At 37.1% G+C, this 15,084-nt stretch overlaps 1 protein-coding gene across 4 annotated transcripts in view; it reads left to right on the forward strand.

Annotated features, from left to right (window-relative positions):
- The window catches only part of FAM13A (family with sequence similarity 13 member A), a 107,131-nt gene extending 92,219 nt beyond the window's left edge, over positions 1–14,912 (forward strand). For 3 of the 4 annotated variants that reach the window (XM_072405506.1, XM_072405508.1, XM_072405509.1), the window contains 5 exons: positions 1,999–2,094; positions 6,103–6,180; positions 7,853–8,049; positions 8,516–8,617; positions 9,706–14,912. In XM_072405506.1, coding sequence (XP_072261607.1) covers positions 1,999–2,094; positions 6,103–6,180; positions 7,853–8,049; positions 8,516–8,617; positions 9,706–9,829 — 597 coding nt within the window. In that variant the 3' untranslated portion in view covers positions 9,830–14,912. The remainder of the gene's footprint in view (positions 1–1,998; positions 2,095–6,102; positions 6,181–7,852; positions 8,050–8,515; positions 8,618–9,705) is intronic. The other variant, XM_072405507.1, reaches the window with a different exon arrangement.
- Positions 14,913–15,084: the final 172 nt, after the last annotated feature.

The raw sequence follows: 15,084 nt of genomic DNA on the forward strand, positions 1-15,084 counted from the left end.
AGGTGTTGTGGGTTAGAGTTAACATTTATTGTCAGTCTAGCTCAGGGATAGTGTGATCTAAATCCTTATGCCAGTCCATAACTTATCTGGGGAATGGTTCAGAAGTAGGTATAGGTTAAATATACAAAGTGTGAAGTTGGCATTTCTTTAATAATTTTGTTTCTTTTCCTTTATTGAAAACAATATGAAAAATGCCATATTCCTAATAAAGAATCATCCTCTTTATTATTTGTTTAGCCGCCATCTCGTTAGAGTGATATATGAGTCAGTTCACGTTAATGTTTTTTTCCTGAAACTTTAATTAAAATGACTTTGTTCTTGGCACTGGTAGTTTGTGGAAAACTACTGCCTGCTTGAAAGCAATTTATTAAAATCAACCAAGCCAAAAATCAGAGGGCTAAAGGGTATAAAGTATTGTAAGCCTATTAGTTTGCAGCCCATTATGAACCACAAGCACTTTGCTTAAAGGTATATAGATTAAATTAAATAGATGCATGATAGGCTCTATAGTGTGCTTAGCAGTGGTCTTTTTGCTAGACTATGTAGTGGTCATCTAGATATGTTCATCTATTGTGTAGAAAACTAGAAATACAGGATGTTGTTGTTTCAATTTAATGTTTAATATTTTTGCATTTGGTGGAACTCTCAAATGTGCCCCTAGATATTCAGCCTTTGAAGCATTGGGACCTAAAAATGTCTAATAAATGATCTAATTACTAAAGAGTAATTATTATTTTTAGCAAATAATTTAAGCACAGAACAAATTTATTTGATAGAACATCATCATCATGTTAAAGTACCTGCAGAGCCCCCGAATCCTGCACCGTCCTCGCTTGGATCCCGTACCGTCCTGTATTACAACTTCATCCCAGTGCGGAGGAAGCGCTGGGCACCGCCTTCTTCTTCTGGCTACGTCACCCAATCCTGCACCGCACAGGCGCAAGATCAGGTGACATAGCCTGCTGTAAATGAGAACAAAAAATGTGCTGATCTCACTGTGTATGCCTGAGATTGGCATTTTTTTTTCCTTTCAATTACAGCCCCTTCTGCACATACCCGAGATCTGGCATGCCCAAAAGGGGCAGCGAGAAGGCTGTGATGTGGGTGGGCGTGAGCTTCACCCTTTTTAAAAAAATCATTAATTTTTACTTTACGTAAAGGGTTTTTCTACCCTTTTATGTAAAGAAAAAATGTTGGTGATAGGTCCGCTTTAGGAATTGCACCAAATATGCTAATGTAGGCACTATAAAATACTTAAAAACACAAAATGGAGGAAAACAAATGGGAATTAATAGGAATCTGTATTCTTTTCATTTCTTTTTTAAAATGCATGTGAGAGATCACATCTTAGCACTTTACTATATTTGTCTGCCAAGCAACTCAAGTCTATGGCTTAGCTGACCAGTTAGGAGAAATGCACTGTGTAAATGTCTTATATCTTATCTTAATGGTTGTTGATCATCCTTTTGATGGAAAATCTAGCACCTGTACAGCTGTCCCCAGCATCATTTAGTGATCCCTCACTCATGATTACCAAATATCTGACATCAGTGACTGCTGTTTTCTAATGAAGTGGATTCAGAGGGGTACTTTGCCGTTCATCCTCCCCTTTTCAAACAGAATAGTATTGTCTGTACAACTCTTGCTTTTTCTTCTGTCTCTGGAATTGTTTACAAACAATTGTTTCTGCAAATGATATTGAAATTTGATTTCTATGTGAGTCTGAAAAAAAATCTTTACCACCTCTGAAATTTAGCATAGGAGTTTGAAAACACTGGGGACTGTTTCAGTAAACCTTGGCAGCTCACCAAAACGTCTTCTTTCATGCAGCCTCTGACACTCCAGCATGTCACTTTTCTTCCTTGGTTGAAGCATTGCACAACTGCCAGAAACATTCAGGGCTTGTGTGTGAAAAAGAATTACCGTGACAATAAAACAAATTATTTTGAGCTGCTGGCTTCAGAGCAATAACATTGCAACTTTGTTTTTGTTTTTCAGGTAACAAAGGGTGAAAGACAGGTGATGAAGCCATTGTATGACAGATACAGACTTTTCAAGCAGATCCTTTATAGGGCAAACACCATACCCGTCATTGTAAGTCAAGCTCCCAGTTTGTACATTCTAAGCACTCTTAGATTTATTTTTAATTTATAGCATTTGTTTTGTGTTGATGCTTCTACTATTGAAAGTGCGCTTTTCAGAGAGGCAAACATTTTATACTTGATAAGCTGTGTTAATGCGATAAGTAAGTCAAACTAAGGCACCAATTCTCCATTCCACAATCCATAGTAGGTCTGTGTCTTTTGGTGTACTCTGCATTTACAAATTGAGAACATTTTGGAGCAGTCTATGACTGTATGTTAACACCTTCAGGCATTAGGCACGTCGGTGTTAAATGTGTGTCTTTCGCGAAAGCGGTTTACAGTCCTATGTAAAATTTCCACTGCCCAAACTTGGCTGGAAATTGTGCACAGCCAACCTACATCCACGCATCAACACATCATATTTGTCAATAATGCATGTAAGTCTGAGAGACCGTCAGAGTGCCTTGTTATTGCATTCCCTTCTTAGGTGAACCACCTAACTATTTTGTATTCCCCCTAGCATCCTGAATCTACTCCTCAGTAAGCTTGTAATCAGTGCTTACACAGTTGAATGACATTACTGTTCCATTCTTTGTGGGAGTGATCAGACCTAGCATTGGGGTGCTCTGACCTAAGAGCTATTATATGTTGGGGGGGGGGGGGTTCATTTAGGTGCAAGGGCTCCAAAGCATGTTGAAGAATTTACCTTGCTGGAGGAAGGGCTACTCAAGAGACACTTTAAAATTACCCAGAATGGAAACACAAACGTGTGTGTGTGTTTTTTTAAAATATGTTACCTATGATATTTTGTATAGTTTGTGAGTTTTGTTTTTTTTTTTTTTTTTTTTGCATCCTTTTCAGTCATCACGCCACTACTTTAGCTAAAGCGTTTTAATTTAAAATGGTTAGCAAAAATGATATTTCATGGTAGTCAGCTTAAAAGTTGTTTTTTTCCTAAATCAATAAACCAAATTTCCAAACAAAAGATGGCCAAAAATGTCACTGTTATCCCTGAATGTGTTTTAATATTTTTTTTTTTTTTGCACAACACTTGGTGGTCTAAATTATATCTGAAGTTAAAAGGCTGGTTGTTTAAATCATATATATAGTGTGATTTGTGCCACTGCAGACATGTTGACATTATGCCCCCTCCTGCATATCTACAAGTGGGAAAAGAGTAGCTGCTGAGAGTTCCTGGCTCAAATCTTTCACTAATCCCTCTCCACATTACAGTGAAGGATTGTACATACCAACCAATAACTTCACTGCAGCACTGCCAGGCAATTAAATACACCATTGTTGATGTGTGATGTGATGTCTATGTGCTGTATGTAACTGGGGTGGGCATTGGCCCAGAGTCGAGGTGGACACCATTGCAACAAGCAGGAATGAGTAGCTAGCATAGCTTCCTGTGCATTATTGTGAGATAAGTGATGGGCGCATTTTCTGCACCATGTAGGCTGTTATATATGATACCCCAAAGCCCTACTGTGTATATTGTATACACAGTAGAGCTTACATATGAACCCTTATTTTGCTGTTATACGCTTAGGCGTATAATTGTGACTAATTGCAAGTGTGTAGAAAACTTAAAAATGCCTACTTTCTGTTCTGTGCCAAAATCACCCTTCCCTCATCCCCACGAATTTCTCAAACACCAATTGGTTACTTTTTCAGGCCACCCAGCTAGAGTTTTTCTGGGGAGAACACTAATAGTTTTTTGGAGTTATTGTATTGTTTATCATTTGTCATCATATTTGTGCATATTTAGCACTAAACCTATAGAAATCACACATCAGATACAAATTACAGTGCATTATACAAAAGTACACATTTACATGTTGACCATGGAAAAAAAATTTGGAGTGAGAATGTTGTGAACCGTCAAGTCATGTAGCAGGCATATTCTCCTGAGTAATGGTAAAAGAATCAATTGGACCTTAAAATGACTTGAGGTTAGTTCATGAAGTAAAGTTGTACAATTACCAAGTAGAGCAGTGTTTCCCAACCTTTTTAACATAGGGAACCCCTTGAAGTAACTTTCATGTCCTCAGGGAAACCCTAATATAATTACTAAAGCCACAGCTCATAGTACAGCACAGTAGTTTAGTGGTCAGTGTAAATACGCCCAGAAAGATTACTGGTGTCACTTAAACCAGAAAGGCACATAATGCTCATGACTCAGTTAACCCCTAGCAACCTCTTCCTTGTTTTTGTTATTTCCCTGGTGGACATGGGTTTGTTATACAAACTTAACATTAACATCAATTATTGAGCTTATACATGCCTTAGTATCCTCATACTGTAGTTTACATATATCATTCAAAATTGGACTTGGGTAAGATACCCTGTGTCGTTCAGAAGCATTAATTCTGGTTACATGGCATCTGAGTACTCACATCCCTGGGGTTATCAGGTTCCCTTGGGTATGTGCCCTGCAAGGTTCTAGTCACTCACAATATAAAAACTCTAAAACAGAGACTGATGTGTGGAGGCGCACACTGCCTTATTAAAAGGCACTTATCAGGATAGAAATATTGGAGCTATGATTGCTAAAAGCGGGGGGTGCTGTTATCCTTCTCCTTCTTACTGTCTTGTAATATTCATGTTTAGAGCAGATGCTTGAACACCTAACAGCCCCGGCTTGTTCTGGGTCAGTGATTCATCAAGTAATGAAAGCAGGGAAATGGTGACTACACCACAGAGATTTAGCAATGGTAGCTCCAATATTTCTGTCCTGACAGATACCTATTAGATGCCGCAGCAATCAGCACATTGTACCTAAACCTTCAGCTCTATCCAGCTGCCTTTCCCCATTGTATTATTTCCCCCTTTCTATCCTCCCTTGATTGTAGTAGCAGAAGTTACTTCATTCAATCTAAATGTCAATCAGTTTTGGGTGGACCAACTCCAAATGGTTAAAAAAATTTTTTATATTTTTTAGAAAATTTTTTCACGCAAAGCTGGGCTGTACAGCTTATATGTTCTAAAAAAATCGCTTTTCTTTGTGTCTTGTAGCTGGTATTAATGCATGATTTGTGTGTTATTTAGTATTTATGCGTGTTAAAAATACACGCTGAGTTCTTCGTGTTACATTCCTTCTCTTCTGTTTTGGCAAATGATGTCTAGAAATGGGACACCTGTCCAAGGTGGCCATTTAATCCTATATCAAGGAACAATCTAGAGAAACATTTGAAGAATGTGGACTTCATGTACACTTGCTCTGACAGAAGCTTTGATGAGTGATCTAAAAAAGCCGATGGGCATTGTCCTATTAAACTCCCCGGTATCAGGTTATTATTGGGATTAAACACGGTCACTCATTAATTATTAGGAACAGTGGAATCTAGTTCAAGAAGAGTAAATCCTAGATTTGCTGTGATTTTTTTTTATTAGCCCGTTGGACCAGTGACTCTAAAAAAAAAAAAAAAAAAAGAGAGATAATATCTGATTACCCTGGGCAACAGACCATTTTTTCCGTTCTTCATGTTTGTATAAAGTTCCAACCTGATCATGCCGCTGCTACAAGTTCACATATTTGTTTTGGTGTCATTCAGTGTAGTAACCTATAGACTTCACTGTTGTAGGAGCAATTAGTCGTCTTCTATGAGATGTGTGCCAGCTAGTGATAAATTTGCCTGTGACAAGTTTTGAAAGTCTGGTTTAAAGGCTTTCCTGTTAGGATGTACATTTAAATGATCCATTTCCTCAATTTTCTTCTTAGCCCCTCTATACCTGTTACAGTTTTTATATAAACAAAGTATCTGCATAGATTAGTTTTATAGCAAGGTATAAAACTAGAACTGTGTACTGATGAAAGTGTTTTTTATTACTTAGTTGTAATAATGCTCCATGAATGTGTTTTTAAACGCTGGCTTTTACAATTATATGGTCTCTTGGAGGCTTTCATGTACTCTGCCTGTCCAGATTGGAGCAGTAGATGTTATAGCTGTTAAGTGCGGGATGTTTTGATAGTCAGGGATTTCTGGTGTAACATACTTGTTAACACTCATCACAGGGATCCCCCTCAAGCAAGCGGAGAAGTCCTTTGCTGCAGCCAATAATCGAAGGTGAAACAGCATCCTTCTTCAAGGAGGTAATCCTAAGACTTCAGCTGCTTATGACAAATAACTGCTAAATCTGCATCCAAACCCTCCCCAAGCAATCAACCCCCCTAATATTGATTGTTCCCTTGTAATCAGTGCCTTGATTTCTTGCGGTGCTTCTCAGAAATCAGTAGAGTCCAGCCGGTTGTCTATGAGCTTCCATACATTGCCCACCACTTTGATTGTGTTTGCTTTTGTGTTCAGAGTTTGAGATGATTTTCACAGCTTCTTGCTTTATTTTTCCATGTTTTTGCTTTGTCTTCCTTCTTTGTTTATCTTGCACTTATGTTTGCTAAACAATATGTTTTACTTACTGCTTAAAATGATCTTTGTGGTTTAGAAGAATAAAAATGCTTTCCCTGCAGACTGCCTCATTAATGTATGATTGCTTTATATGTTTCCATCCCCATCCCCAAAAAACTTATTTTGAAGCATGCTGACCTCACCTGGATCAGACACACCCCCCTTTCCTGTTTCCCAACACACACACACACACACACACATTTTTTTCTTAAAGAATTCTTGAAGCTGCTAACAAAATGTTTATATTGTGATGTATGTTTTCCACTAGGTATTTACAAATCCCATGAGCCAGGCAGGCAGCAAGTGTACCAGAATATATTTTATCACGGTACAGAGACTAACTATAAGATTTAGCTGATTTAGGGTTAGGGGGATCCTGAATTGCCATTAGTTTGCCTATCCTCTGGTTTAGATGGAGCGTCTTTAAAACCTAGCTATAGAGCAGCCATATACAAATCAATTTGGGAAATGAAAGAGCACCTTAAGTTAAGCACAAAATACTTGATTTTGCTTTTTTTCTCAAGTTTTTAATTTGGTCCCTGGGTCCCTTTCAGCAACCAACCAAGGCAAAGTTTTATTTCTTGTGTATTACCTTTCTTAACTAGATATTCATGATCACAAGCACATATTCAACAACATTGCTTTTTAATGTGAATTGGGCTTTTCTCTTGAACAATTTGAACCTGAGTAGCCCAAAGATGAGTCCTGAATCAGTATCCAGAAAAGAGCTAATTGAGCACATGGCTGTGGATTCAAAGCTGACGTATAAAATATGTGGTTAGTTTTCTTTATTGAATTTTTTCTAAGGTAGAACATATTTTGTGGGGTTCGACATTCAGGTTTTTTCTTCTGTCTTCACCTGACGCTAAAAAGATAAAGTTTTGTCAACAAAATACACATTTTATCATGGATCCCCTACCTAGCCTAAGTTTATAGAACTAGTTTTTGCTTGTCGAAGGTTTCAGTCCCTCAGATGAAAAGATAAGATCCAGCTATGTCTATGTATATTCTCAAGCTGGAGGTTTGACAAGGGTAAAGACTTAACAATGTGACCTTATCGATGTTTAACGTAGAAGGATCATATAAAGAAAGCAATATTATTTCTTCTTCATTGGCCATAGTCAGCTCCCTGGATTTTGAGTGCAACAACATTTTTGTTACATTGCTTTATTATTTTTGAATACTGTATATTTCCAATTTTGACAAATACTTTTTCAGTAATCACAAAACACGAGACTTGGGTTTGTGCTTTAGTTTTATTTCCTCTTTTGGTTTGCAGTGGTTTATTGGTTTTCTACCGCTTATCCCCAAACTTTGCAGGTAATATTAAGCTTTGTTTTCTCCCCAATTGTTGTACAGGAGGAAGAAGAAGGATCTGAAGATGACTGCAATGTGAATAATGATTTTGCAGTAACCATGAAGCCAGGTTTTACTGTAAGAAGCTTCTTGGATCAAATTGAGGATGAAGCAGATGGCTTTGTGTCCCCGGTTGATGACAAAACCCCAACAAAGAGTAGTCAAGACCTTGGATTGGGCAATCTTCACTCTGCATCTGTGTATGTGTTGCATTTTGAAACCTTTTTTCTTAATGTATAAAAAGTGTAAACATGGATTTGTGAAATGGGGTAAAATTTTCTATGACTTGCAGGGCCTATTTAAATGTCCTTAGGACAGGAGTCTGTGGATAGGATGAACAATAGTGATCAGTATTAATATCCTCAACATCAAAACCAGTGGCTGTCTGCATGTGTAATATGGTGGTTTTCAGCTGGAATGGGATACTTAATTTGGTGTTTGTTGGCTGTTTTGGACTACATTATTTTATTAACAAAGGCAGAGCAGAAATACAGTCTACAGGACCCATTAGTGCTTGGAAAAGCACTTTAAACTAATACACTATACAGCGCTTACTTATAAAGCAGACATTGATGCTTTCTTCTTGTTTTAAAGCTTGTCACCAGTTAGTATTCAGTCAGTTGTATAACCTAATTTATATTTTGCATTATTATGTTCCGCATACAGGCCAGAACTTATTGAACAGCTCCAAGAAGCAAGGGAAGAGAAAAAGAGGATCCGAAAAAAACTAAGAGATTTTGAGGACAACTTTTTCAGACAAAATGGAAGGTGAGTGGATTGGATATACGCAGGTCATTCAGCAGTCATTTTATTCTGAGAATTCCTTGCTTGTACAAAACTTTTGCCAACCTCTGCCACTTGAAAAACCTGTCTATGCCATTATGCATTCTGAACAGACATCATGCTAATTCTAATTAGTGTCTGTGTACTGTTCACTTGCCTCTCTGCAGTATTTAGGCTTCAGGCTTGTCTTTCATTTGTCACTACAAAACTGTACGACTGTTCTGCTTGTCAGGCTTTGTTATGTTACTGCTGCTTCCAGTGCTCTAATTGTCCAGCCCCAGGTGATGACAATGTCACAAGCTATTCTTGGTTAAAAACACTATAGCTTTCTCCTTGCATCCAGTTAAGTTTTTATATTAAAATACTATGAGGTAATTCTTTAAAGAATTATCTCAATTTTTATATTAAAATCCTATGTAAAAACATCAAATCAAGTCCAAGAGTGTCTCATCTTGTTTGTCATAGGCTTTAATTTTTATTTAGGGTCTTTATCAGTAAAGAGAAAAGAACCAGGATCTTCAGGTAAAGAATCGTGCCACAAGGGTCGCCAAAGGGTACTTAGAAACCACTGGTTGTTTTAGCCCACTTCCATACACTCCTATCCAATGTTGGAATAAACCTTGAATGACCTGCATGGACAACATGTCAACATTGTTATTCATATGTTAAAGCAGTTTTTGTGTTGGCCACTGTATATTTTTTAGTACTATTGTCCCAGGAATTGTCCACAGTCTGGTTAAGAGTTAAAGATAAGTGATAGTATTACCTTTTTGTGAAAAGTTGGGGTTACCTTAAACTTCAAAAAGTCAAAAGGGAGCTGGCTAATGATTATAGGTTAGTGAATTGGTTAAGGCTTCTGAACCAGAAACATCTCATCAGTTTTGGATGCCGTTATAAGGTGGTTCTTTTAAGTTTCTCCTAGGCGTATAATCTGTTCAGACAGGTGAAGTGTTGTCTAAAATGTGTATGTGCCTAAGAACCGTGCTATGCTTTTCATCTTTTTTAGAATGCTTAGTTTTTTCAGTGTTGCATTTCAAACCCCTTTTTCATATATGTACTTTTATTCTTTATAGAAATGTTCAAAAGGAAGATCGGTCTCCAATGGTAGAAGAGTACAGCGAGTATAAACACATGAAGGCCAAAATCCGGCTGCTGGAGGTCTTAATAAGCAAACGAGGCTGTTCACAAACCGTGTAATGGGTCTTTCTTTTTTTAGCCTGGATCATTTTTTTGTTATCTCAGGACCCGAATCTCTGAGAATGAATGGATTGCCAAGAGGGGCTAACCTGTCTGAATGTGTAGAACTTGGCCTATAAAGCAGACAGTTTCAGAATGGCCGGTTTTAAATTGCACAAGGTGGCTGGAAGGGTGTCATTACCCTACTTGGCTGGATGTAATAGGAGGCCTGATACACTCCATCTCAAGGTACGACTAACAGTGAAAACAATATGCAGCCACTGGACGTATAAGTAGAGGTGGGATCTGTAGTCCAGTTCCTCTGTTTCTGCTACTTTTTTATTTTATTATAAACTGAAACTACAACTTTGGTCAAGGACCTCCCAACCGTGATCTTACACTGGTTCCAATATATTGATTTCTCATCCCAATAAGGATGGGCTTGGACATGAACCTTTGTTCTAAGGAAGGATATGAACGAATATCCTGGGCAAGCTAATACCTCATTTTAACACTACTTGGTTCTTTGTCAGTGACACTAGTCGTCATCTGTGGTATCTGATATCGAACAGCCTTGCATTAGATCTTTATAGAACCAGAGTTTCATGTTGGAAAAGCAACCGATCAAGAAGACTGAGAAGACAAAGGACATTCAAATGAGCAGTTTCTGACAACTAGCTCACACCAACTGCTTGGTCTCTGATAAACGGTTCTTACCAAATGATCTTTTGCTATGAATCTTGTCAATGTATGACATATTGATTAAGGTCTTTGGGGGTAGAGATCTGTCTGGCCCCCTCCCCTTTTTTCTGCAGCATGCACTTTCTTCTTTTTACTATGACTGTAATTTATAATGTTACATCTCCAGTTAGGCTACATGCTTTAATCAGACTTCTGTGATCCACCAATAGAAACCTATTACTTGTGTGTTTTCCTGTCCTTTTACATTTCATGTGACCTTCAAAATCACCAGGACTTGTTTTACCCATTCAGGATACCAGCAGCTCTCTGCTTGAACGTAAATATTCAAGAACTTAACTCCAGTTCTACCATTTTTAATCTCAACACTGTGGACACCTACGTACCAAAAAGATAGGACAACTCCATACAAGACTTTATAATCTCATGCGAATGATCAAACTCGCAACTCGAAAAAAAAGCTGGGGTTTGTGTACAAATTTGGAGAGAATTACCCTTTCTTTTAGGTGTTTCATGCTAGATCTTTCAAATGATCATGACACGTCATGAGGTAGAAATGAGTCTATCCTTGTAGTACAGCATTGGTCAGGAAGCTTTCATTTTTTTTAACTGCAGTTGCATTGATACTATTAACAAAAACTGTCTGACGTGTGTCAGTTATAGCAAAGTAATAGGAGAAGCCTTTGTTTTATAAAGCAAAGTACAATAACCCATACAAAAAAAAAAGAAATTAAAATGTCCTTTTCTTTAGATAAAGTAAACTGCTGATGTGTGTTTGATATTTACAGCACACAGTTGTTGGCAATATGTAAAATAAAGTCAGTGGTGACTGATGGGTTAATATCGATTCATCGGTTTTTCACATGTCACAAATAAGACATGCAAGGTACTTACTTTAGTAACTTGCTCTCCTTTTGGATGCAAAGCTTGCTGCTTCATTTCTTCAGGACCCTTTTTTTCCTTTCAAACGTGAAGACATTTCAGAGGCACATTCATAAAGCAAAATATGCTAACCTAAAACTAGCGCACAGCAAGTGAAGTCTATATGTTCAGTATTGGTAAACTTTAGCAGTAAAAACTGGTATTAATCAGATTGAGTCTCAGGCAGCTAGCATTATATATTATATGTAATCTACACTTTTCAGTCCAAAAGTTTATGTAATTGTCTTGACACTACAAAGTAGTAGTAGGACTTTCTGTAATAAGTGGCATAATTTATCTTCATACATCTAGTCCCATATTTTACTACATGAAACCAGTTATTTTATAAATAACTTTTAACAAAGAGATTGCATTATTCTGAATATACCAGACCCCCACACCTGCAATGTTGCATAGTATTTTTTTATTAGAAAATCAAACATTTTTGATGGTACTAAGTGTCTGTTTACTAATATAGGTAGCAGTTGTGTGTCCAAGCTGTAGGCATGGTGCATCCAGCCAGCTTCCAATGATATTATAGTATGTTAGGACTCCCATTGATCACAATTATTGCATTATGGTCCGGCCTCTACAGCGTAAAAGTATATTTTTGTTAGAGGTAGCAGAGCTGACTTCACGGTCAGGGAGCTGGTTTCCCTGGTAACTGCTTGCAGTTCCTACAGATTGGAGCCATAAAACCTGCTCGCTGTAAAATCATGCAAGGGAATCTTCCTACATCCTATTATTGCAGATTTTACAGTACTGATGGATCTTTAAAGTCTAGTGACAAATATTCTTTACACAAAAACATGTATATTTTTTTACACTTTAATACCACTTTCCTTTGTTAGTGGCATCCTCTTCTATCAATTCTCAAGCCAGCTCTTCCATTTCAGTATAGGATGGGTAGGTAGTCTGGCTTTGCTTTACTGAGCACAATGGTTGAGTTTTGGAAAAAGTCTCAGGTAGGTGTTTATCACTGTGTGTTTGAATCAATTTTAACCATATACACACATAGACACTGATGGGTGACAGACAATCTTGAACATGTTTTATGTAAAGTGTTTGACCAATGCCTGTAAAGGAAAATTGCAGGCTTATTTCCTAAGAGTACAAAGAGCAGTGATGATTTACAAGTGCAGCAGCAGTACGTGATAAAACAGGTTTCAGATTAATATGGGTTACTGTACTTTGCACACTGTTTGCCTTGATGAATAAGCCCATTTATTCTGTACATGCATATATTGGTGGTGATGGGAAAGATAATTGCACTTAATATTGTTTTCCAAAAGAAAATGGTTTGTTATCAAGTGTTTTTGAAAATAAATAAAAACTTGATTTGCAGAAAGAATATTTACAGGATTTTTACGTGTAGAGGCTATTTTAAACCACATGACTTCTATTAATCCACTCTTACCGATTTCCTGTTTTGATTGTTTGTCTTTATTACCTAAATGTATAAAGGGTGTATACCAACAAAATGATGTTGCTCAGCATGCTGGAATAGCAGATATAATCAATTTGTTTATAAGCTTGCTGTATTGAATAATAACCGTGATCATAACAGTTCAATCTTTGTGTGCTCTGGAAGGCTAGGACTAATGGTCAGTACACAGCAAAGCTTCCATTTTGCTTAGGGGGGTTTCTGTGCTTTGGCCATAATAATTAGTGACTATGGTTTGTCCTTCGGGTCCTTTATGTAACCTGCCCCAAATCCTGCATTCATCTGGAAAGATCTAAAAAAGTGTATTAGGTTCTAAAATCCAGTCAGCCAGTCTTTTTCATACCTGGCAGTGTTTGGAAACCTTTGTAGGACGAGTGGTAGAGAAAGATCCCACAATCTAAGAACCACTATACCGTAGGGCAGCTTTTACTTTTAGGACCGGACAGCATTGCTGTACATGAAGCTTACTTCTTAGAATCCCTATTTTTTCTGGTTTAAACTACGGGCTAATTTCTACTGCACTGTCCCACCTTTCTCTTTACGCTGTAAAATGTTCAAACTAGCAAACAAAATAAGCTAATATACAACGTATAAAGCAAACTAATTAATTTCATTTGCCATCATTGCTTCAAAATGTCTTTAAATTGGCCAAACTTATATTAGCTATAATAAAAATGTATATGCACAGACTGCATTGAGATTTATTGGCATACCCTTTTGTATACTGCACAATGGACCTGAGAGGTGGGGCGAATGAAGATACCTGGACTGAGCCCTGTGTTATAAGCTTGGCATACTTGCACTAGTGACTACAATATTTACATTCAATATTTAGGGATTATTATATTTTTAATTAAAAGAACTGCCCTTTTTTAAAAAGTTTCTCAGCTCTTGGCTAATCATGACATTAACAAATCTGTTTGCTAGGGTATAGTCATCACGTTTTAGTGGGACCCTGGACCCAAAGTATTTTATATCATTATTATTTTGTAATTATATCGGCAACAACAGCATATTTACAGAGTCTATAGTCAAGTAGCAGGGGTGTGGGTAGTCACTGAGCAATGTATCTTAGAACCCTCCCAATAGACCTTTATTGCAACAGTAACCCAGCAGCCCTAACCTGCAGGAAGATCATCCATGTCAGGGACCAAAGCTGTTCTTGCTTTTTGTCTCCTCCTCTAATGACTAAGAATGGCTTACAGATAGAGGGTATTATAGTGTTACTTTGTAACAACTTGCAACATTTAGTTTTACTGTTTTGTGGCTAGTAGAGAGCATTTTTGATTCATGAATGATGAATGAGGCCTATTTTAAGAAGTCACTGTCCAATGCAGTTTTCAAACTTTAAGCCCCTCAAAAAATATCTGATCTGATGCATGCCAGTTCTAGTTGGTGGCAAACAAAGGGTTTGGTAAAAAGAGCTTATGTGGCTTGTATTTTTTCTGATAAGGTTACAGCATGGAGGTTTGGTTGGGAGAACACGTTATAAGGCATTGAATTTCATCCAAAGACATATTGGCCTTAGCAACTGTTGTTCTGTGATATCAATATCTTGTTATGTAATCACACACCCACGGTCATACTGTATACAGAACTACATCTGACTGTTTATATATGCTTTGTAATATACCGGCAATGTGCTTGGTTATAAATATATATAAATAAATGTGTGTGTATGTATGTATATGTATGTATGTATGTATATATATATATATATATATATATATTCACACACAAATATACAAATTGCAGTGGATTGAAAATTTTGCAACTCCAAGTAGCAGAAACTGGTGATTTTAGAGCTTCAATGAAAACAATATATTAAACAGCCATTGATAATATTGTATGTTGCACAACAATTGTACAATGCTCTTAACTATGTATGTTTTGGACCTTCGAGTTCCATGCTCATAGTATTTTCAAGCTGTTTTGTATGGAATGGATAGATATGTCTTTTTGTATGTGTATCAGAAAGAGAACCAAGTGTACATTTTGTATTTTGTATAAAAAATAAAAGCTATTTTTGAATGCAGCAAATGTGGATGATTTAAAGGTATGTGACAATGGTAACATTGTCTGTATTGTGTCCCCCACAGGGAAATTCTCATCTTTATCACTGGGAGAGAGATAAATGGAACTCTTCTTAAAAGGGACAACAAACTGTGCTTTAAACCTGACAGATTTCTGATGAACAATTCAGTGTACCCAC

This window comes from Pyxicephalus adspersus, chromosome 3, assembly GCF_032062135.1.
Source record: "Pyxicephalus adspersus chromosome 3, UCB_Pads_2.0, whole genome shotgun sequence".
NCBI classification, from domain to species: domain Eukaryota; kingdom Metazoa; phylum Chordata; class Amphibia; order Anura; family Pyxicephalidae; genus Pyxicephalus; species Pyxicephalus adspersus.